At 44.1% G+C, this 24,593-nt stretch overlaps 1 protein-coding gene across 1 annotated transcript in view; it reads right to left on the reverse strand.

The window, feature by feature from the left end:
- Positions 1-24,593, reverse strand: part of LOC137621559 (uncharacterized protein KIAA0825 homolog) — a 132,483-nt gene that overhangs the window by 36,123 nt on the left and 71,767 nt on the right. The window contains exon 9 of the mRNA XM_068351952.1: positions 8,390-8,470. Coding sequence (XP_068208053.1) covers positions 8,390-8,470 — 81 coding nt within the window. The remainder of the gene's footprint in view (positions 1-8,389; positions 8,471-24,593) is intronic.

Raw genomic sequence — 24,593 nt, forward strand, 5'->3', positions numbered from 1 at the left:
CACATAAAGGCTACAAGATGCTGGGAGTGCAAATCAGGGTCCAGATGTAAACTGTATGATGCTATGATTGCAGAGGTGGCCCACATCTTCAATGCAAGATGCTCAGCAAGAGGGATGTCTACATCTAGGCTGCAGGATCCTGTGCTTGCAGAAGAGGATCCATATCTAGCTGCCAGATGTTGCGATTGCAGAGGAGGGACCCACATCTAGACTACAGGATACAGTAATTGCAGAAAAACTGCCACATCTAGACTGGTAGATCCTGAGATTGTAGAGGAGGGTTCACGTCTAGACTGTAGGATGACCTGTGTGCAGTTGAGGGTCCACCCACATCTAGACCACAGAATACTGATTACAGAAGCAAGCCCATATTTAGACTGATTTGCTTGCAGGGGAAGCCTAACACCAGGCTGCATGATGTGATTGCTGAGGGCTCAAATCTAGACTGCAAGATGCTGTGATGTCCAAGAAGGGCCCATATATAGACTGGAAGATGTAATTGAAGATGAGATCTTACATCTAGACTGTTGGATGGTATTATTGAATGCATGATGTTTTGCTTGCAGAAGGAGCTCCACATCTAGACTGAAAGATGCTATGCTTTGCAGAGGCAGGTATACATCTAGGTGGCAGAAGATGATTGAAGAGGAGGAATTCAATCAAGACTGCCAGATGCTATACATGCAGAGGAAGGTCTATATCTAGGATGTATGATGCTGAAATTGCAGAAGGAGCCACATCTAACCTGCATTACACTGGAATTATAGAAGGGCCACTTATAGCCTGCAGGATGCTGTGCTTGCAGAGGGGGCCCACATTTAGATTGCAGCATGTTGTGCTTACAGAGGGTTTACTTCTAGATTTCAAGATGCGGTGATTGTAGAGATGAGTCCACAAGGAGACTGTAAGATGGTCTGCTTGCAAAGGCAGGTCTACATTGAGACTGGTGATTGCACAGCAGGGATCGCATCTACATTGTAGGATGCTGCGATTGCAGAAAAGGCTCGAAATCTAGATTCCTGGATGGTATAACTGTAGGAAAGTCCCCCATCAAGATGCTCTGCTTGCAGATGGGGGTTTAAATATAGATTGCAGGATGAAGTGATTGCAGAGGAGAGCTCACATCTAGATGGCAGGATGCTGTGACTATAGAGAAGGACCGACCCACATCTAAACTACAAGATACTGTGCTTGCAGAGGCAGCTCTTCATTTTCTATGAAGGATGATGTGCCAGCAGAGAAGAGGTCACATCTAAATAGCATTATGTTGGGCTTGAAAAGGAGGCTATATCTAGGTTGCAAGAAGCTTTTCTTGTCTAAAAGAAACCACATTTAGACTGCAAAAGGCAGAGCCAAGGATACTATGTAATACAAGGAACAAAATATACTATTAAAAAGGAGAAATAAGACCAGAAACAGAATGTTACTTATGCAGTAGATTGTAAATATAAATGTTAAGCTGCATGAAGAGAATTTTTTTAACATTCAGCTGTATGAAGATAAATTTCTAACAAACTTTTTGTCAAGTACAATATTTTGTCTTATAAAACTCCAGATGTAGAGATCAGTAATTATTTTATTTATTGATTATGCAATGCAGTGAGCTTTAGATAACCAAACCTCATCTCTTTCACTTTGTCCTTAAAGTAATGATTCATAAAGATTAATTACTTTTTATACAACAAATATATTGTGTAAACTATGTAAATTATACACAAAAACTTAATTCTGCGCAACTGAATAAATGTAAACCTCTATTTCCTAAAAATTAGTTCAATTTGCACTACAGGTATTATAAACAGAAGTAAGAAAGTTGAGAGACCAAGTATTGAAATAAAAATAATTAGAGCATTTAGAAAAAGAATGTCTATAGTTTTCTAGCGATGAAGAAATGTCCATTCCTTTCAGTCTGAAGGCGAGGCTTAAGGCTGAGCGATAGCCTTTCACTGCCAAGACTGATAGGCGCATTTCTTCACGCAAATACACGAGGAACTCTGCTATTGCTGGAATAATGGCATCGAGTGGAGAGATACCCCTTCCACGACACCAACCACAGAAGATTTTCCACTTTGCCTGGTAGACTGCTGCTGATGATTTTTGCAGATGTCCAGACATCGTAATAGCAACTTGTTGCAAAAATCCTCTCTCAGAGAGGAGATGCTGGATAGTCTCCAGGCGTGAAGTTGTAGCAAAGCTACGGCTTTGTGGAAGATGTTGACGTGTGGTTGTTTGAGTAGATTGTGTCGTGGAGGGAGTTCTCTTGGTGGCTCCGTTAGGAGTGCCAGGTACTGTTGGAACTGTTGAAGGGCCAGAAAGAAGGCCTTCATCTCTAGGAGATTTATGTGAAGGTACTTTTCTGACTCTGACCAGAGGCCTGAGGTCGTGTGGTGGCGCACGTGGGCCCCTCCACCCTTTTTTTGAAGTGTCTGAAAACAGCATCAAATCCGTGGGGAGGACGAGAAGATCCACTCCTTTTCGTAGATTCTCGTCTGTCACCCACCACTGGAGGTCTGTCAGTTCCGCAGGTACCATGGAGATCTGGATGTCCGGGGAATCGTGTGCTTGATTCCAGCGGGACTCGAGTCAACACTGGAGGGATCTCATCCTGAGGAAACCATTGGGAACTAGACGGGCCAGCAATGAAAGGTGACAGAGGAGATGTAGCTACGATTGGGCTAGAAGTTCTTCTCGTCTGAGAAAAGGTCTTGCGACCTTTCTCAGCCTTGCTATCCTGTCGTCTGATGGGAAGGCTTTGTGGAGAATGGTGTCTACAATCATGCCTAAGTGTACCAGTCTTTGAGTGGGAAGCAGAGAGGACTTTGTCTCGGTGTTGAAGAAGGGTTGACACCGAATCTGCTAGGATTAGCCAGTCGTCCAGATAACGGAGGAGACGGATGCCAATCCTGTGTGCCCAAGATGACACTAGGGTGAACACTGGTGAAGACTTGTGGTGCTTGTGGAAAGACCGAAGCAGAGCACCTCGAACTGGTATATTCTGTTGTCTAGGCTGAATCTTAAGTACTTCCTTGAAGACGGATGGACTGGGATCTGGAAGTACACGTCCTTTAGGTCGTGTGTGCACATAAAGTCTTGCGGTCTTACCGCTAGTCTAATCGTGTCTGCCGTCTCCATGCTGAACGGAGTTTGTTTGACAAACTTGTTCAGAGCTGAGAGGTCCATGACTGGTCTCTAGCTTCCAGACGCATTCTTTTCAAGAAAGAGTTGACTGAAGAAGCCTGGGGATCTGTCGAGGACCTCTTGGAGAGGGCCCTCCTTCAACAGGGTCTGGACTTCTACCCGAAGGTCTTGCCCCCCCTTGCCGATCCCATGGCAAGGGAGTTCAATGACACTGAATTCCTGGTCAGGGGAGGTAGAAATGCTATGAACGGGACGCGATATCCTAGACTGATCACGGAGATTGTCCAGGAATTGGCCCCGAGTTGCTTCCACTTGTTTGCGCAGCTCTGAAGGCATCCCCCCACTGGTGGAAATGCGGAGGGACTGCCTATCCTAGCGTTTGTGGCCTCGGCTGCTGCCTCTAGGATTTTTACCTCCCATGGAGGACTTTTTGCCTTTCCTGTCTTTGACAGGAAAGGGCTTAGACACCGTTGTCTTTGGTGCAGTTGTCGTCCTCGTGGTCTTGGTTGGATGGGACTGCTGTGGTGCTGGAGGTTTATAGGGCTTAGATGTTAAAGCCTTATGGAGGAGGGAGTCTTGATGAGACTTCCTCCACCTCTCAGCAGCATGTTCCAAATCCTTAGGCTCAAACAGAAGAGACCCCTCTATGGAGGTATGTCTGAGCCTATTGATCTCGACGCTAGGGACCTTCTGGTGGAATCTCTCAGCTACTGCATCCCAACGTTTCAGGATGGCATTTGCCCACTAGTTCGAGACTTGGTGGGCAAGAAACTCGATCGTGCGAGTACATGAGAGAAGGAAGGTTTCCATAGCTTTCCTGGTACGTTCCTTGGAGAAAGCCTCAGATCGTATCAGGATACCTAAGGTCCCCAACCAGATATCAAGCCAGGAAGTAGCTTGCATAGCACACTTCGTGACCCTCCTGGTTGAGGATCTCGGCTGCCGAGAACGAGACCTGCCGGTTGGAGTCTCTCTCAAGAGGGACTCCCCTGGTTAGATCTTCCAGCGAGTGGTGAAGCGAAAGAGCTGAACTAGGCTCCTCCAAGATCACGAAGTACCTCCTCTGCTGTACGCGAGGAGGTGGGAGGAGCTTGTTCGTGGTACCGGAACAGTTGGAGGAGGACATCTCGGAGAGTTGCTGGGCGATCTTGTCCCTGGTACTCTTTACCCCTTGAGACCAGGGCAGGGCTGCACTGGTCTTAAAGGGTTTTTGAGTACCAAAGACGCAGTCTAGGACTGTGTCTTTGCCCTCTCGAGAGAGGATCTCCGGGTCGGAAAATCGTTGAGAACCCTCATTAGAGTCAGAACCAGCCAGAATGCATGTTCTGACTCCTGCTGTTCTCCTCCTGTTGTAGGACTTGCAGCGAAGTCTCCTTCTATCCCCAAAGGCTCTTCTTGGGGAGAGTCGCGGACATTCCCAGAGTGGCTGGCTGGCTCCAACCTAGCCCTAGTGGAGGACTTTGGCAATGTTTTGGAGTCTTTAGATTCCTTCCAGGGAAGGATGTAAGACTCCAACATCGATGAGTGTGGCATGTCCCTTCTATTCTCGGACTGTAAGGAACTCTCGGCGTGAAGAGAGATTTCCTCCATTGGTGTGATGGGGGAAAGTCTCTCTTCGCATGATTCCCTAGGTGACGGGAGATCTTCGTCCAAAAGGGATGGAGAGTTAGTCCGAGAAATAGGAAGAACTTGCCTCGATGGTCTGAGTGGAGTCAGTTTCACCCTCGGGGAAGTGACCGCGTCCAGAACTCCTCTCTTCCTCTTCAAAGGGGTAGAGGAATCCATGGTTCCATTACCTAGATCAGACAGGACACAAGCCTGGGTTACGGCTCTGATTAAGGCATTGAAACAGGGCTGCTGGCTGACAGACGCACTGTCAGACATACCCCTTGAAGGGAAAGGGACCGAAGGTTCCCTGGGAGGAGTTACTGGAATGGGTGGGTTCGCCTTAGGATGTAGCTTTGGGATCCTGAACCCCTCTGCATGTTTCCCTTCTCCCACAATGCGCAGTGGTATGTGCTTGCAGGAAGGGGAATGAGGCGAGGGCAACCTTGCCGGACTTCGTTCCTTTTGGTGCGCATGCTAGCGCGCGGGAGAATATTGGCGCTCGCACGAGGGAGATTAATGGTGCTCACGCGAGGGAGAATATTGGTGCTCGCGCACGGGAGACTGTTGGAGCGAGCGGGCGCGCAGGAGAATTATGATGTGCGCAGGAGGGTGTTTACGCGCGGGCACGCGGGAGAGTGTTCGCGCGCATCTGTAGAAGAATTAGTGCGTGCGGGAGACTGTCTCAGAGCGTGCGAGCATACAGCAGAATCATGATGGGTGCGCGGGAAATTGTTGGCGCGCGTCTATAGGAGAGAGAAAGGGCCGGCGTATCTGTGTGTGTACGCGCAAGTAAAAGTTGGCGCGGAGGGGAGGGAAACAAGGCTGTTGCCTCACCTACAAACTTGCGTGCAGGAGAGTGATGGTGCGCAGGTTTTGACTGGCGCGTCAGTTGACGCGCAAGATGACGCTCAGGAGAGCGTGATGTGGGGCGCACATGTTAGCGAGCGGGAAAGCGCTGTTGCGCAGGAGAACATTGGCGCGCAGGTAACTGGCGTGTAGGTAAACATTGGCTTGCATGTGGGCGCTGGCGCATAGATCGTGGTGCGTGAGTGCAGGGCACATTGGTGCACGAGAGCGCGCTGGCACGCATGAGATCATTGGCGCGTGTGCTGCATGTGGGCTCGCATGGCGCGTAGGAGATCTCTGACCTTGTAGGCGCATGTTGGCGCGTAAGCGCGTGAGGTTGCTGCCCTGTGTAAGGGCGAGCGAGATGGGTGGTGCGCCGAAGCGTTGGTGCCTGACGAGCTGCTAGTGAGCACTGGTCAGGGTGCGTGGGCGCGTGGTGCGCAGTACGATGGTGCGCAATAGCGCACTTTGGTGGAGCCTTGTTAGGCCCATACAGGAACAGCGATGGGAGGTCGGCAGGTCTGTCGGATGGATGGTCGACGTGTCCTTTAGAAGGACGACCATCCACCGAAGGAGATCGTGAACAATCTGCAGAGGTCCAGGACCGAAGTCACAAGACTGGTTGCAGGTGTAGTGACGGACGATCGGTCTAGAGGTTCCTCTGTGGGGGACTGCTTAGACGACGTTGAACCAAAGAGGCGCCTTCTAACCGCAGGTGAAGGAAGGCCTCTAAGGCGAAGAGGAAGGTGAGCCTTCCGACGGATGCGCTCTCTGGGGGCCGTTGGATCAGCAAGCTGACTGTCAACAGTCCTCCAAAGAGGAGTTTCCCCACCGGAGGATGGTCAGGAACGGGGGAAACTAAGCCGGCAGCTACCGTAGAGTCTGGAGTGGCAGAGGAGATGGGTGAAGCCGCATGAAACACCTACGACACAACAACGTTGACAAGTGTCAGGGGATCTACCTCTGTTGGTGACGTCGACTGCTTGACAGGAGCACCCATGCGGATGAAATCAAGCAAAGCCTCCTTGGAGGGTGAACCCGTGAGCCCCAAGGAGGACCAAATCTGAAAAACAGAAGTTAGTGACAAGGCCTCCCCCAGGGGGAGAGGTGGTGCTGCTTCGCTAGGGGAAGGAAGCTCATCTTTCGAGACCCGGGGTTGGACAGAAATAAATCGGTCTACGCTACTACTCGATGGTCTCTCGAAAAAGATCGACCGAGTAGGAGCTTCGGAGGAGGTTTGGGCGACGGAAGAAGAGGCCTTGGGTTTTTCTTCCTTTGAAGCAACCTTCGAAGGAGAAACATCCCGCTTGGACTTCTTCCGCCGTCGCGTAAACCTCTCCCACTGGGAGAAAGACCACTCCCTACATTCACTACACTTGTTGACAGTATCACACCGTTGACCTCTGCAAGAAGGACAAAGGGCGTGAGGATCGGTCTCGACCGCCGACACGAATGTTCCACAGGGGCGGTCGGGAAGTCCAAGGCAGGTGCGCATGGTTGCAGAAGCCAACTTCACACACACAGTCTAAGAGAAAAGAAAAAGCAAGAAGCATTAATGGCTGCCAATTGTCAGCGAAGATGAAGAGCGGCAACGTCCACTCACCATCCAAGCCGAAAGCAGAGTGATCTCAATCACAGGTGTGAGAGGGGGAGTGGTAACAAGCTACCCTCCCTAACCCCCGCTAACTAGCGGTATGGGTACTTAACCCTCGTTAAAAATTAATGGCTCGTCATTTCAGCTATGCCGAAAGTAATACCTTTATTAAATAGCGCGGTTTGTATTCCAGTAACAGAACAAACCTCGTTTAGGGAGCCTTCATGTAGGAATAAACAATAAAAGTACATAGTAAGGTTATAATAATGTTATCTTGATTTTTTTAAGAGGAATTAAAATCCAACAATTTTGTGTAACAGAATTTTGATTTTCCTTTTCTCTTTTTATCATGATTATTTTACATCTAGATGAAGAAAATTAAGAAAAAATTCATTATAAAAAAGAAAAATTAAAATTGAAAATCTGTCACACAGAATTATTTGATTTAGAAAGTTTTGATGGTATGATTTTCAATACAATTAGTGGAGAAAAATGTACCTAAATTTTTTTTTTTTAAATCATGATTTCTTCTAGTAAATAAAAATATTTTTGTTCAAATGACTTGAAATTTTTATATGATGAAGGTATTATATATGTTTAAAACATATATAGAAATTGTGTATTTTGAATCATTAGAAAAAAAAAATGCAGTACATAGCAGACAGTCCCCCTAAGTCCTAAAAAAAAGAAAATTTCTTCAATTTGCTAATTTGCCGCATTCCTCAGCTATGTTAATGAGAAGTGCTGGTTTTCACTTCACCTCTTCTTCAATAAGATAATTAATATTGAGATCCCGAATTATTTTAGAAATTGCTGCAACTCGTGTATCACGATCTCTATAAACATCAGCCCTCACATCCCAAAGGCCAAAAGGGTGTTGTTTATTCAACCACCAACGAGCACAGTTCACGATATTTCGGTAATCACATGAAAAAACCTATACTGAACTTTGCTCGTTGCTTCTACATTTCTGATGTCACCTTAAACAAAGTTCATCCGTGGATGGAGCCTAAGAATAAATAAGTTAGAAGTTTTACCTATTTCTACCATTACTCTCAATACTATATCTTAGAATAACCAGTTAACTAAATAGTCTTCTTTCTCAACTATTAAAATTTAACCTAATCTTTAAGAATTGTTAGTGAAAAAGAGTTTTTGAAGTAAGGATAAAATGTTTCACTTTATTCCATATTGTAAAATTACCTCTGATACAACGCCTACAACACTTGGAGTGATAAGCTGGACCAACGCATGATGCCATGGAGGGCGTTGTACATTCCAGACCTGCAATAAATATAAAAAATATAACATGGTGTTATAAATAACCAATTTAAGCAATCTTATTATGCAGTCTCCTTTACATTTCTTTATTATTTTTATGTGAATCTTGAAAGCAAGCTAAATCAAATCATTTTTTAAATCCACTCGTATACATGAAAGACAGAAAGAAAAGAACTAAAAATGTAGTTCTTTAGTCTTTAGCATGTAGGTGTACATGCAATTACATACATTGCAAAATGAGCTATACATCTCTAGCTTATGTTGTAATAAGTTCAAGTTGGCTGCTCTTACTACAAAGGAAATGTCATCTTTGCAATTTATTGACATCTTAGTATTACAATTATGCTACATGCTTCCCTAGAGACTGACCATATATCCGAATGATCAGCACCCAAGTCCCCTTTCCACCCAAGGAAGGGTCAAGCAATGGCTGCTAATAACTCGGCAGGTAGACCCATAGGTATCCTCAAATCTTCCATCCTTAGCTCACAAGGATGGCGAGTCTGCAGACACTACAAGAAATGCTCAAATTCAATAATTTCTTAAAGAGTCTGTAACCTCATCATCCTTGTAAGCTAAGGATGGGGATTTGGGGGAGCCTATAGGTCTACCTCCTGAGACATCAGCAGCCATTACCTGGCTCTCCCTTGGTCCTAGCTTGATGGAGAGGGGACTTGGGCACTAATCATAAGTATACTGTATATATGATCATTCTTCAAAGTATTGTCCTAATAAGCCATCGTCACTGTCCCTTGCCTCTGTTATTCATGAGTAACCTTTAGCCATTATTACTGTACATTGCCTCTGCAATTCATGAGCACCCTTTAACCATTGAACAATAAACATAAAGAATTAATATACAGTATAGAAAAGAAGAAATACATATTTAAGTGTGTAGCAACCCAAAATTATTTTGACAGGTATGCTTCAGGACATAAGTCATTCAGTAACCTTGATGATGATGTGTCCAGTGTGCATCACTCACTGCCCGAGACTTTATTTCACACTGAAAGTTTCTCTGTGAGCATCATTTGAGATAGACATAAGCTGGTATATATATCAATGTGGACAACATTTTCTGAAAGCTTAACATGATTAATGTGGCATGTTAAATTGGGTAACAGGCATAAAATTGTGATTCTGATTAAAATATCCAAGTCAGAGAACATTTGGATTATAGCTTTATACATAATCCCTTTATCAAGAATATGTCCTGCTCATTAAACTTGATTCTTGCCAAAAAGCTCTCGCTTCGAAAGGTTATTACAAGTAAATTCTAAGCTAGGGTCATTGAAATAATAGATAAATAACTTTCAAAGGATTAAATTAAATTAAATCTAAATGAGAATTTGTATATCAATGGGGAAAGACACAACAGTGGGAAAACGGAAGAGAGTGAAATACGAGTGGAAAACTCCTTTATCCACCTGGATTACTAGCCATGACATTGGAAGCCATTCTAGAGTCAGATTTCCTGTGTCTGGAGGTGTGCTATTTTTTCACTCTTCCTATATATCATATTACAGGTTATATCTTTCTCTAAAGAATTATGGCAGTCTCCTTCTATCTTCAACAACAGAACTTTTGCTTCTAACAGGAATGCATATTGAATGTAATTTATCACTTAGTACAGTTATTAGGAGTTTTCTGGAAAACTGCAAAATCTATGTTTGGAAGAATCAAAAGACAAACCAGATAATAAACACCAATTAAACATAAGAAAACCAACCAGAATGACCTTTAGTAGTACACACACGACTTTGTCTTGCAAAAAACTGCAAAATGAAAGGTAATACTACCTAGCAGTTGTAGTATAGTACAGTAGTAGTAATCCATTCCAAAATACTATACAGTACTGTATCCAGTTTACTAAATCTCGAGCATTGGGTCAAAGGGGACTGAAAAGAAATCTTAGCAAGCCTAACTTGTGTAGCCTAACATTGCTGTAATACAAAGATGCCAAAGATATATCGTAACTACAAAATGCTCATTTAAGAAGTCTGATATGCTACACATCCTGACCCTAGATAAGGTTTTATTCTTTATCAAATCAAAAGTCCTGAACTAAACTAGCCAACAGTAACTGAATATAATCTGATGTCAAATCTTGGATCCACTGCTGAATGGGATTGAAATTTTGAATCATGGCAGCATCACCAAGCTATCAAAACTTTAGAAAAGTTGTTTCTGAAATTTTGGACATTGGTGGAGCACATTAACTCTAAATACTGTGCAAATGTCATAGGCTTAGGTTTCAGTGAATATCACATCCTTGAACAAGTTGTCTTGAATACCACAAGGATGAATATACTATAAATAACGAAAAAAAGCAATAAAGATTTAAGAGGAAAGTTGAGTGTTCAAGGAACACCATTGAAAATGCTGAAAAGTTTAGCACTAAATGAAGGGCTCTTAACACAGTGGTGTGGCTTCCCATTTATCCACCACTAGAGAGGTGGTTTAAAACTGATAAGACCTCAAAAACAAAATCTTCATAGGATTTTAAAAAGTATGTAGGCGTACATGATCTTTTTCTGAGGGTTAATGTGCTGTGCGGTCTTCAAGGACTTTCCTGTGAAAGGCTAGTACAGGGAATCCAATCCGACACGATTAGCAAAGAAATGTAGTCTGCCCTGCTCTAGGGCAAGTGTATCAATGTGCAAAACATGGACTAATTATGTATAAGAGACACCTTTGAGTTCAGCAGTATTAAACTTGACACAGTACCTCTGACAACACTGAAATTACCAAACAATTCTTCTTCACTCAAGGGATTAACTACAGCAATGCAATTGTACAGTGGCTATTTTCCTCTTGGTAAAGGTAGAAGAGACTCTAGCTATGATAAGCAGTTCTTCTAGGAGAAGGACACTCCAAAATCAAACCATTGTTCTCTAGTCTTGGGTAGTGCCATAACCTCTGTACCTTGGCCTTCCACTGTCTTGGATTAGAATTCTCTTGCTTAAGGGTATTCTCGGGCATGATCTTCTTTCTTATTTCTCTTCCTCTTATTTGTTGAAGCTTTATAGTTTATATATAAAAGGTCTAATTTAATGTTGCTACTGTTCTTAAAATATTTTGCTTTTCCAACTAGGGTTATACCTTAGCTTGTGATAATAATAATAACGATGCTGAAAACTGTCTATTATGGGTGACATCATTACTACATCTCAACGCATAGAAAGAAGACCACTCTAATTTCTAATGGCACATAAACTTGTGCCCTGCTGCTATCTATCCATTGGTCATCATAGAATCAACATCTTCATGGAATGAAGAATCTTTTAACACAGATTAAGTAGAGTAAAAGGAATCTCATTTAGGTTACCACTATTTATGTTGGGAATAGCATCAGGAGCTATCCATATTCTAATGACACTATTTAATAAATGTCATCCTGTCTCCATCCTTAAACCCCATAATGTTAAAAAATTGCTTCTTCACAAGAGGTTTTTGCTAATATTGAATTTCAGGACATCCAGAGTTTTACGGGTTGGTCTGGGCATAGGGTGTTCATTAAACACTACCCGATACAAATACAAGCGATACAATCTTATGCGGTACTTGGCTTGTTCGGAACCCATACAAGGGGACCTCAGAGAGAAGGATTAGATCCCTCAGCGGAAGTGTGATGACAGACATCCGGTGTTCCCTGGAGTCATCCCTTCTGAGGTGAAAATCAGACTTACTAGTGTTTCTTCTCATAAATAAAAACATTTAGTTAATGTATGTTATAGCTTGGTGGAAGACAGTTCCCTAGATAGTACAGTCTACTCAATTAATGCTCTGGTACTAGCCCTTGGAAATGATAGATAGTGACTGGGCGCAAGTTAATGCATAGGTAGAATAGTCCCTAGCTGTAGCATTAGTTCTTTGATCTATGTGGTGATGATATAGTAATGACATCACCCACAAAAGATGGTCTTCAGCCCTGGAGGTGCTGTACCGAGTCTAATAATGCCTGAACTCTTATACACATTGAATTCGTGCTTTGCACATTTATACACTGACCATAGAAGGGGAGACAATACTTCTTTGGTAATTGCAGTCAGGCCCAACTCTTTGCGAGGGTTAGGTAACAGAGACTGGCATGGATTTGCATATCTTTAGTGCCTAACAGCTCACTGCCCACTGCCTGCGCTTGGATAATTAACACACCAAGTACTGCTCTGTTTTTACAGTAATTGGTTTCTATCACAGTACACTATAGTTGTTTTTATCTTGTAATACTGTATAATACTCACTGATACTGTAATGCATATTACTATAATATACTACTATCACTACAGTAAAGCTTAACTGTACTGTAAGTGTTCACTGTTTTTGTTCGGACAACTTAACTCACCGCACACGTAGCCTACATTTACAATAAACAAAAGTACTGTGATTCTGTACTGTATAATGTGTATACATTTTAAGATCAACTAAGTGACCATATCTTATATATCAACCACTAACCATCTTCGTATGAACTTTTACGCAACTATCTTTTAGTATGAGGCAATTCCTGATGCGTCGGTGTCGTCTTCTGTAGGGAATTCATCCGACATCTACAGTACCCAAGCAATATTTATCCCATTTACTGTAATATAATAATTTTAATTACGGCATATAGTTTTATGTTTAAGTTAAATAAGAATATTTACCGGTAATTTTATTATTATTTATTTATAGTGCTCCAGCTCGGTTGTGTTGTTGATAGGCTAGCTAGTTGTCCGAAACCTAGAATATTCCATATTTGTAATTAAATTTTCTACATACTTAGTAGTTTGGCAGGATTGACTTAACAACATTTAATATGCTCAGTATAATTATATTGTGTATTTGTGTTTAAGTAAAATAAAAATAAGAATTTTTTGGGCTCAAGCCATGTCGTCGTGATGGAAGTTCCTTAAAGTAGCTTCCTAAGGGATATATGTACTACAGTGATATTCCCAGAGAATTTCACCTTTAGGTATCCAGAATTCTAACTCCTGGCGCGAATATCCTTAAAATATCTCCAAAGGATATCGCATAATATCAGCGGACGCATTCTTGACACGCCTCCATAGCAATCTGCACCCCAAACAGCGTTTTGGCCTCGAGGAGGATGTGGCAAAAGGGAGCCGTCCAAAGGCTCTCCCCGCTCTCGTAATACTATTGGGAATACAACAGCGCCATTCCCACGACGGCGGACATTCCTTTTTTTGTAGCGATCTCGCTCAGTGATATTTCCTGGTGATCTAACTTTTCGATCGTTTTACAGGATTATTATTATGCTTTCTCCATCATCTTCCGCCTCTGGAAAGTTGAGTATCGGGTCTTTACTGTGAGTATATTCTAGCTCCTGTTTCACAATGAAATTAGAATATTTTATTGTGTTTAAGAGCTAGGCCAGTTACTGTAGGCGCCATGGCGCCGTCGTTCGTTAGGCATGTGTTATTTAGATAGCAGAACGACTTCCAGTTTTTAATAGCTTTATTTAATTATTTTAATTATTTAGCAATTTAGGCAATTACTTTGATAATGTGCATAATTTTTGTTTCCCTTTTCTCTGTCGATCGTATAGTTAGAGTTTCGGGGATTTAGGTAACCGAGATCTCGTATAGCCTAGGTAACCTTACCTAGACGTTTTACTATACGTTCAGACTTTCCCCAGTTACCCTCGTGTTTTGTTTTCATTCAGTGGAGACTGATACCTCCAATAATGTTATGAAACATTACACGTCTCTTCGGAGACTTGAGGGTAATCTCTTTCCCTCTGAGTGTAGCCTCAGGCTACAACCCTAATAGCCGTGCCTTGAATTTTATTCAGACATGGCAAACTTAGGGTTTGTCCTGCCTCTTCCCTTAACCGTTGGTTGTGGTATACCATCGGGTTTTGGGATTTAGTCAGAATCTCAGAGTATTTAGTCTTATGTCGGCGACCTGCCGGCAGGGCGAATGGGTTGTAGGATACCATCATTCCCCTGCCAGCTAGGTGGCCGGCAATGGAGGTTAGCCCTCATTAGCCGCATTTGAAATTATGGTAGGATACCATCTTCTCCTTGCGACTAAAAGACTAGTCCTATGCCACAGTACTCTGGACTGAAGAGTAATTTTCTTTAGCCTAGGATACGTGGCACTGGAACTCTGTTTCTTCTTTGTTGAGAGGAGGCAGCAGTGCCGCCATCCCCTTAACTGTGTCGGCAATCTCTAGGTTGGAGAACTGAGTCTCTCCTGTTCCCTGGGATTCTGCCGATACCGAAACAGAGTTTCTTTTACAGGTGGTAGGATTGACAATTTTTGCCAGTTCCTTTCACACTCGTTACAGGACCCTGTTCCCTACCCCGCTATCCTCTTTTGATGGCTTAGCCATTGTCTTTCTTTAGGCTGGCATTTTGCAACCTTCCTTTGCTGGTAGGTTGCCGGAGCCAGCCAGACTCCCTCTCGAGCCATGTCTTTGGCTGACGGCAGAGCATACTGCCGCCAACCACATCATCTGTCAGCAATTGCCGGCCTAGCCGGCAACTGCCGGCAAAGCCGGCAGCCAAGATGGCTTCCGGCGACTATGATGGCTGTGAGAGGGAAGTCACTTCTGTTCCCAAGGTTCTTCAGTCCTCCCTTGGACTGCTGCTACAGGTCCTGTTGCCGGGGTACTGCCGACCAGGCCGGCACAGATAGTGCTGACTCAGTTGGCAGCACGCCGACTGTACTGGTACTGCTGGACTTGCCGGCCGGCAGTGTATCGGCAGTACCTTGTCGGCAATAGTACTGTAGCTGCAGGGAAGCCTGAATGGTACATTCTCCCCTTCTATTAGAACCTTCTCTCTGGAAAAAGGCAGTCAAATTAGACTTTTACATCCTTAATTACTGTATACATTCACAATAAGGAGTAGCCCTTTTTCCATGCTCTCTCTCTCTCTCTCTCTCTCTCTCTCTCTCTCTCTCTCTCTCTCTCTCTCTCTCTCTCTCTCATGCCGGGTATGCCGGCAAGACCTAGCTATGCCGGCTACATGCCGGCTAAACTACTGTATATTTTATACAGGTAGCCAGTATATCTGCATTATAGAATATACTGCAGATAGAAAACTACTACTGTATATAGTTTATACTAGTAGTTATTTACAATATATTTTGGATATCCAACACAGGCATTTGCTGAGCCCAATCCTATATTGAATGAATATGATTTCTTCAATATCCTGATCAGAAATCAGTATTAGGATTACCCTACAATATTAAACACTTCAAGGCAGGAGTAATACACTCCTAACCCTTAAAGGGTGCAGCCTTTTTCCTTGAGTCTCCCTGATCAGGAAACTCTATATTTCAATATAGTAGGAAGACTACAGCAAATAGGCTGAGTGGGATATACAAATATATGTCTTTATTTTCCTAGTCCAGCTGGTTTCATGCTAGATGGACCATACTGTCATATGCTACTATGAAGGCAGCATAATGACTAGACTACAATACATGATGTACAGTAGCCAGTAAATTGCAATATAAGACTTACTGCAATTAGTAAACTACAGTACCATGATACAGTAGTATTTTCTGACATACCTTGGGTACCCTTGTACGAGCATTCTGCTGGTACCGTTCATATATTGAATGAATAGTTTTCTTCAATATTCTGATCGAGAATCAGTCATCCTGACCCCACAGTATTAACATTATTTTGGGACAGTGATTTGATACTTCTCTACCCCTAGGGGTAAGAGTCCTTTTACTTGGAGTTACTCGATAGAGAAATCTCCATGTAGTTAATACTGAGGGGAGGCAACAGTATTTGCTCACAGGGGTACACAAGTATGTATCACCTACTATCCCTTTATAGCTTACTATCCTAAGCTACTCTAATGTAAAGGACATTTGCATGTTGATTGTCAAGGAGATAATCCATTGTATACTCATTTGGTTTTCCTTTCTTTACAGGAGGAACACCAGATACCTTGTGCTGCAGTCCTCTGCAAGGCCAAGAGTAAGTATTTTTACAGTCATAATACTTGCAGGTTTCATGCCCCCTGCAATATCATTTCCGGATCCCTACATTATTGGAACCCACAGGTTTGCAATGTATGTCGGACATTAATGTCCGAAGGTTTTGAAAATCCCAAGTCTACGGAGATTAGGGATACAGCTCAATATAAATTACGCAACTGGGTGAGAGGCTTTCAAAAGATCTCTATGGGACCTTTCCTACCTAATGATAGGATGCGTAAGCTACTATTTCCGGAAGCAAGTGAGGAAACAGTAGTGCCTCAGGAGCCAACTACATCCCCTGACGGCCAGAAAACCTTTGGGATTAAGGGCAAGAAGTGCCCCAGGGTAGAAGAGGAAAATGTTGTGTCGGAATTTCCTCCGCCTATGCCGGGTATACTGTAGAGCCATCGATGTCGACATCTTCGTCTTCTACCCCTCTATTGGATAATGTGGTACAATTATATATCCAGCTGAATAATCAAATAGAGAGCTTTCGTAAACAAACCGAAAAGCAGGAAGTAAAATGCAAGATAGAGCCTCGTAAAGCTTCTCTTGTCGCTTCCCAATTGTCAGTCAAACGACCTTTGAATCAAGACCTACCAACATGCTCCATAACCAATCCCTGGAGGTTTGCGGAGCAGATGCCGATTTCAAATGGCAATCTCTACATCTCAGAGAAAATAGATGCTGTTCCTTTGGACAAAATTCAATTTTGGCCAAGCTTTGATGCTTTCCCTAATTGTTGGGTTCGACTGAAGTACGAACCAAAGTCAAGAAAAGGAGCGGAACCAAAGGAGGTCTTGATTCTCGACCATGATAAGGCACAGACTATCCTTTCAGGTAGTCTGAGAAAGGCGGGTTATTCAGAGTCGAAGGTATTCTCACTGAATAACAGACACCCTTCCTTTCTTGCTCCTACTTCACTCTCATTCCCCTTTATGGGGAAGGTATTTACTTCTGTTGCCAAAGCGGTAGAGGCGGGTAAGCCATGTCCCACACTCGATGAGTGCAAGCCTTTGTCACCAGCTTTTCCCGGACAGGAGAAGGATTGGAAGGAAGTCCATTTGACATTTACAGTAGGAAAATTAGACAAGGACATCGCAAGTCGACCATTCAAGGTATGTCTCCCTAAATTGTCTGAGTTGCTCTTGTGTAATGAACATGAGTCAAAGGAGAGACTTGCAACATCCCTTTCTCTACAAAACTACATAGAGTTGTGTTCAACCTAGGAAAGTACCCCAGACATGCTCATGGTCATAGCCAAAATGCATATGGCTATCTTGGTGAAGGACCTTTACGCCTTTATGAAGGCCAGGAGAGCATGTAAAGAGTTTGTGTTTGCTGACGCAACAGTGCAACACGAAACAAGGAAGCTAATATCTTCCAACATCTGGGGTAAAGACCTCTCCCCTCACGAGGTCATTACGGAAGTAATTAAGAACGCCACCATGGAGAACACAAGTCTTCTCCAAAAATGGGGCATTCCTTCAAAGAGAAAATCTTCTGTGGTTGTGGGTCCCCAACCTAAAAAGAAGATCGAAAAAGCTGGAAATATCCGGGCTGCTCAACAACATCCCACTATTCCAGTGACCACGGTGCTACAGGCAGATAGTCAAAAGTCTAAGCCTACTGACTACTCGAAGCATAAAGACGCTTCGGCTAGGAGGAACTTTCCCTCAGGATCACAGGACCTTCGATCCTTCGGTCCAAAGCCTATTCAAGACGAATCATTGATGGGAAACAGAAATGTCCCTACCATCATTTCCTTACCTTCTCCTACAGTTCAAAACCCTCCAGAAGTATACCTGAGAGCTATAGAGCATACAGGTGGTAAGAAAACTATAGCTCATCGAGTTCCAGGGAAGGCTGTTTTGTGTTCACGAGAAGGACTCAAGATATCAATGAGTCATTCTGAACTTGTCGCCACTCAACAAGTTCATAAAAAACAGCAAGTTCTGAATGTTAATCCTTCTGAACATATGGACCTTGTTCCAATTAGGGGTGTTCGTAGTCTTGTCAGACCTGAAAGGTGTCCTTCGGAACCTTCCAGTCAACCACCCCCCTTCCTCCTATCTAGAATTCATGTTACAGAGAGTAACATTCATCCTAGGAAAGATACGTGTCGGACTCACAGTCCTAAGTATCTTCAAAGGATTGACGAACTTAATCACGTCAAGGTCAAGCCTAGAAATAGTTGAGGTATTAATATACCTGATCAAGAGGCTGGAGTGGGCAGCACCCGAAGTGTCCGGCCAATATGCATTCAAAGAGATGACCCGGTTCCTGGGACATCACGGATGCAAGATAGGCTTCTAGAAGTCTCGACTTTCTCCAGCTCAGGGGTTTCGATGTTTTAAAAAACCATCGAAGCCCTCAGTCACATCAACCCTCCTCTCCTTTGGAAATATAAAAGGAGCTCGTGAGGTCTGTCAAGAGACTCAGGTATTCAGTCAGAATACCAAAATGCCAACAGGAAAAAGCGATAAACTTTCCCCAGTTCGCTATAGTGACAGACCTGGTGCTAAGGGCACACCGGAAAGATGCGTTAAGAGCTTGGAGAAAACACGCATCAAACGCTTGAAGAGATAAAAAAAAGACTGAGATCGGTCCCTCTTTAATCGCTTCTCTAACAGAAATTAGAGCACGAAAGTCCCAAGACTCTGCTGGTCCTTTCATGGGTGGGGAAGCCCCCTCCACACAGATCAGGCTCCCTACGACTGATCTGGGACACCGAAGCGATAATAAGACGTCACATTCGAACGTCTCATTCAGTCTTGGTGAAGTTACCCATCCCTCTCTTAAAGAGACGGCACTTACCAGCAGTTCATTTACAACTGATCCACGATGTGACGGTGGATACTCTATTTCGATACAAACCGATAGAGTTGGAATGGTCCATGGGCGCAGACATATTCCCTCCCAGATGGGAACAAGTCCCGGAACTGCAATTCGACCTCTTCACCACGAGCGTCTTCAAGAAACTACCTCGCTATATAGCCCCATACGAGGATCCTCTAGTGGGGCTGATAGACTAGATGAGGCTGGTCCTAGCTCTGACCCTAGGTATATTTCCGAAGATTCAGAAATTAACTGCCTTCGTTTTATCACAGAGAACCCAAACCTTCATTTCATGATTTTCTTGCTCTAGCGGTTAGAAAAAGGTTTGGGATCTCAAAAGTCAATATAGAATTCTTAGAAGAATACAAGGCCAAGTCAACTAGAAGACAATATGAGTCTTCCTGGAAAAAGTGGGTTGCGTTTGTCAAAGCAAAAGGACCGAAAGACATTTCAATAAACTTCTGTCTGTCCTTCTTTGTCCACCTTCATAACCAAGGTCTGGCGGCCAATACAATAAATACGTGCAAGTCAGCCTTGACTAGGCCTCTCCTATATGCCTTTCAAGTGGATCTGGCGAATGAAATCTTTAATAAGATTCCAAAGGCATGTGCTAGGCTTAAGCCCACGGTACCACCAAAGCCCATCTCTTGGTCTTTGGACAAGGTCTTACATTATGCCTCATCTGTGAACAATGAAGATTGTTCTCTTAAGGATCTAACCCAAAAGGTTATTTTTCTGTTTGCTATCGCCTCCGGGGCTAGAGTTAGTGAAATAGTGGCCCTATCCGGAGATGAGGGTCACATTCAGTTCACGGAATTGGGAGAACTGAATCTATTTCCTGATCCATCCTTTCTCGCTAAAAACGAGCTACCCACTAAGAGGTGGGGTCCCTGGAGAATCTGCCCTCTGAAGGAAGATGTCTCTCTATGTCCTGTAGAGTGTCTAAAGGTCTATCTTCATAGAACTTCAGACTTCAGGGGAAGACAGCTCTTTAAAGGAGAAACTTCTGGATCAAATTTATCCCTAAAACAACTAAGGGCGAAGCTCACCTACTTTATTCGTAGAGCGGATCCGGACAGTACTCCCGCAGGTCATGATCCGAGAAAGATTGCTTCATCACTGAACTTCTTTCAGTATATGGACTTTGAGCGCCTTCGTTCATACACTGGATGGAAATCATCCAGAGTGTTTTACAAACACTATGCAAAACAAGTGCATGAACTGAAACACTTCGTAGTGGCGGCAGGTAGTGTATTAAAACCTGCCCCCCTAATTACTGTAGTAAACAGTTTTTGGTTTGGGACCTCACATGTCCTCGCACATTTAACGGATGAGAATCATCCAGAGTGTTCTACATACACTATGCTAGACAAATCCATGTTCTGAAGCAATATGTGGTGACGCCAGGTAGAATATTTATCCTGCCGTCTAATACTACGATGAACAGCTAATTGACTGGGACTGTCAATTAAAGGGAGAAGAGGTCACCCTTCTTAGGTGTGACTTCTTTTAATTAAGTGTTACCATGATAACACTGGCTCTGTTCAAAATCCCAGGTGTGGAATTATACAGATAGCACTAGTGCCGATGTACGAAGTACACAGTGCAGATAGAAGTAACCAGTACAGGAATTATGAAGAGAATTTGTTTTATAATTTTCTTCAGTCTGGGAGTGGCACTCATCATTTCTTCCTTCAAGAAGGAAATATAGTCTCTGTACTTGTTACAGGTATAATCCCATTGTCAGACTACATTCGTTCAACTGAACATCTTTTAGTCATTTATTAGTAATAAATGTCTATTAGAATGTAGTGCGTCCACCTTCGCCAGACAATTGTATGTATCCATGCCAGAGATCTTCAACTTACCAAAGTAAGTATCCCTCATATATTAGTATACATCAAATTATATATATAAGAGACACTGATGTTATTTTAGCAAATATACAACTATGAGACTATTTGTATATTCAGTGTGTACTTCTGTTTGGTCATACTATGTATGTTAACCTCAAGATCCCTTTTCTACTGTCTAGAATGACTCTTCCCTGTAGGAGGCAGGAAGCACTAACATTGGTTATGATTAGTGATGGTGACGAATAACGGTAACGTCCCTTGTCTCATGTGGTCCCCATGACCATAGAAAAGGTTGCTATAAGGTTACGGCACTGATTAAAAATCCACAGATACACTAATGCTCTGGTATGCTTCCATCACGACAACATGGCTTGAGCCCAAAAAACGTATTTTGAGCGAAGCGAAAAATCTATTTTTGGGTGAGATGGCCATGTCGTCCTGATGGACCCACCCATCTCTTCTAAAAGAAAAGATCTTCACAGTATCCCTCCCGTGGTACTGTATCTGTAACAACGCTCAATGCTACAAGGAATGTCCGCCGTCGTGGGAATAGCGCTGTTGTATTCCCAATAGTATTACGAGAGCGGGGAGAGCCTTTGGACGGCTCCCTTTTGCCACATCCGCCTCGAAGCCAAAACGCTGTTTGGGGTGCAGATTGCTATGGAGGCGTGTCAAGAATGCATCCGCTGATATTATGCGATATCCTTTGGAGAAATTTTAAGGATATTCGCGCCAGGAGTTAGAATTCTGGATACCTAAAGGTAAAATTCTCTGGGAATATCACTGTAGTACATATATCCCTTAGGAAGCTACTTTAAGGAACTTCCATCAGGACGACATGGCCATCTCACCCAAAAATAGATTTTTCGCTTCGCTCAAAATCCGTTAATTTTACCTTTACAATATTATAATACTTCGGTCTCCAAAAAAATTTGTTTTGGACAACTACGATTGTTTATATTTTTGCTAAGAGATGGCGGTAGATGATGATTGACGAATATGTAAACATTATTAAAACTCACAAATTTTTATTTTTATACTTTCTTAAACACAAATACAGCTTATTTTATACACTAATAATGACAAATTCTTAATAATTTGTATTATTCCTAGCAATAATTACCATAAACCACATCTATAGGAGAACCCTGTGATCTTCAAAAGTCCGATCTGAAAATCAGAAAATTGCGGATAGAGAATAAGAGCCTCCCTAACCGGCGTCTTCTTGGTTAGTCGGGACAGGACAGTGTCCCTCCTCCAAAGGATCCAGTTGGCCCATTGGGTGAGAACCTGGGCCATCAGGAAGCTTATCGCTCTACCCCCTGACATCACAAATTCTCAGAACGGATCCCTTTGGGCATCAGAGGTTAGGTATTCCATAGTAAATGAGGACTCTGCTGCCCTCCATAGATCCAGCCAGGAAGCAACTTAACAGGACAACCAGGCCAAGGCCTCCATAGAAGTGGCCTCTTGTAGCAAGAAGTTTATTCCTCCTCTCAACATCTTGTCTTCTAAAATACCCGTGGCGAATGCTGAAGATTGTCCTTCACCAACCTGTGTCCCGAGGGGAGGCCTTCCAGGACGTAGAAAACCCCTTGACTAGTCATCGATAGCGGAAGGAGCTTGCTATAAATGTGTGATCGGAGGGAATTTCTTGGACCTGCGATGGCTCTGTCTCAGTTGGCAAGGGCATAAGAGGTGGCCTGCGACAAGGGCAGGGTCAGGAGCTGCGTAGATTCTACTGGGGCACCATACAAGATTTGAACCTCGGAGATGCTCTGCAGCACGGTTCAAGGAGCTGGGTTGGAGATGCGGTTGTACTGACATTTCAAACTGATGACCCTCTTAAAGACAGAAGCCTTCTCTAGGACTGGGTGGTCCTCCACAGGTCTGGAGGAGTCCCCTTCCGAGGTATCTCTGCAAATACTGGGCTTCCTCCGAGGCGAAAACTTCTCGGGCAGCAGTGAGGAGGACATAGCAGAACATTCCCAGGACCGGGACCTGACCAGCGAACTATGTCCACTGAAGGAGACTTTGGGCTGGTAGGGATGTGTCAGAATGATGCCAACCGCGGAGTTCCGTGGCAAGGCGGACGAAACGAGATGGGAAGAGTAGGGGAGTTTCTCCGCTACAGGACCCCTCTGATCCCTGGAAGAAGGAGGTCTGCGCACTGAACAGGAACGGTGGTCAGACCGGCGACCGCTACTCCCACTATGCCGACGACGATGACGGGTGGGTGGTGACAAGTTCCCATGACTACCTGTACTACTGTCTCGATACTTCCTGACTGGAGAGATGATCTCGAGAGAGAGGGAACCTGGATCGTTCCCTCTTCTTCACCCTCTTAAGTGCCTCCTCCCTTCAAGCCTCTTCCATCCGGATGGGGACCTGGGGAAGCTCAGCTGATCTCTTCTTACTCCCCAAGGGAGCATGGGACTCACAGTCTGGTGCAGACGATGCCCTGATTGCATAAGGCTAGTATGGCTGGACTTGCCTCTGGGGAGACCAGAAGGGTGTGGGGAGGGGACCTGACCAATAACCTGGCTGCTAGCCCGGGGAACTCAGGAAACCCTCCTGAAAAAGCAAAGGTCCTAAAGGGTTTAGGGCGACCACATGGTAACTCGGCGAAGTGGCCAGGAGCGGTGATAGCGCATGGTTTGGGTTGATCACATGGACTGATATCGAGCTGACGGTAAGTGAAGAAGTCTCGGGCCAGGGCGAACACGCGGTCTAATGGAGAGGCCTTAAGCAGCGAGGCAGGTGGTCTGGGTGGAACACGCGTGCTTTACGGCTGTTACGTGAGGTGGAACACGTAGGAACCGCCATCCCCGACCAAACATCTGCCAGGGCCTAAACTTCCTGGATGATGTCCTTGACAGAGATACCAGAAGCAACCACTGAAGTCTCTGCCAAGGGAGCGCCACCCGATGCACAGCGCTAACCTGAAGCACCTGACGAAGGAGAAGGCACGGGACGAGCGGGACTCAAACTTGTTGAAGAGCAGGAGGCGGCCCTAGACTCCTGACTCTTCCTCTATGGTGACTGGTCCTTTTTTGTCTTCTTCCTCTCTTTGTGGCCATTAATTTCCACTGGAAATCAGGCCAGTTCACACATTCGAAGCATGTGTTCTCCCGAGAACAAAGATAACCCTAACACAAGCTTTCCCTTCCCCACCTGGACACCTACGCTGAAGACGCTCACTTTCCATGCTGAATGGTAAAGCACAACCAAAACATACACACAAGAAAAAAAGGAGACAACACGAGGAACACATCACTGGTAAAAAATCTGGTCAGAACGAGATGACCGAATGCAAAGGCAACCAGAACTGTAATAGAGTTCATTGGCCAGGTCGGAACCCGAGCTGACCATCCCTGGAAGGGGGGAGGAGAGAGGTGGGGATTTTGGGGGAGACCTATCCGGAATTTTCTGGTTTTCTGGTCGGAACTGGGAAGATCCCAGGATTCTCCTATAGATGTGGTTCG

Source organism: Palaemon carinicauda, chromosome 28 (assembly GCF_036898095.1).
Source record: "Palaemon carinicauda isolate YSFRI2023 chromosome 28, ASM3689809v2, whole genome shotgun sequence".
NCBI lineage: Eukaryota > Metazoa > Arthropoda > Malacostraca > Decapoda > Palaemonidae > Palaemon > Palaemon carinicauda.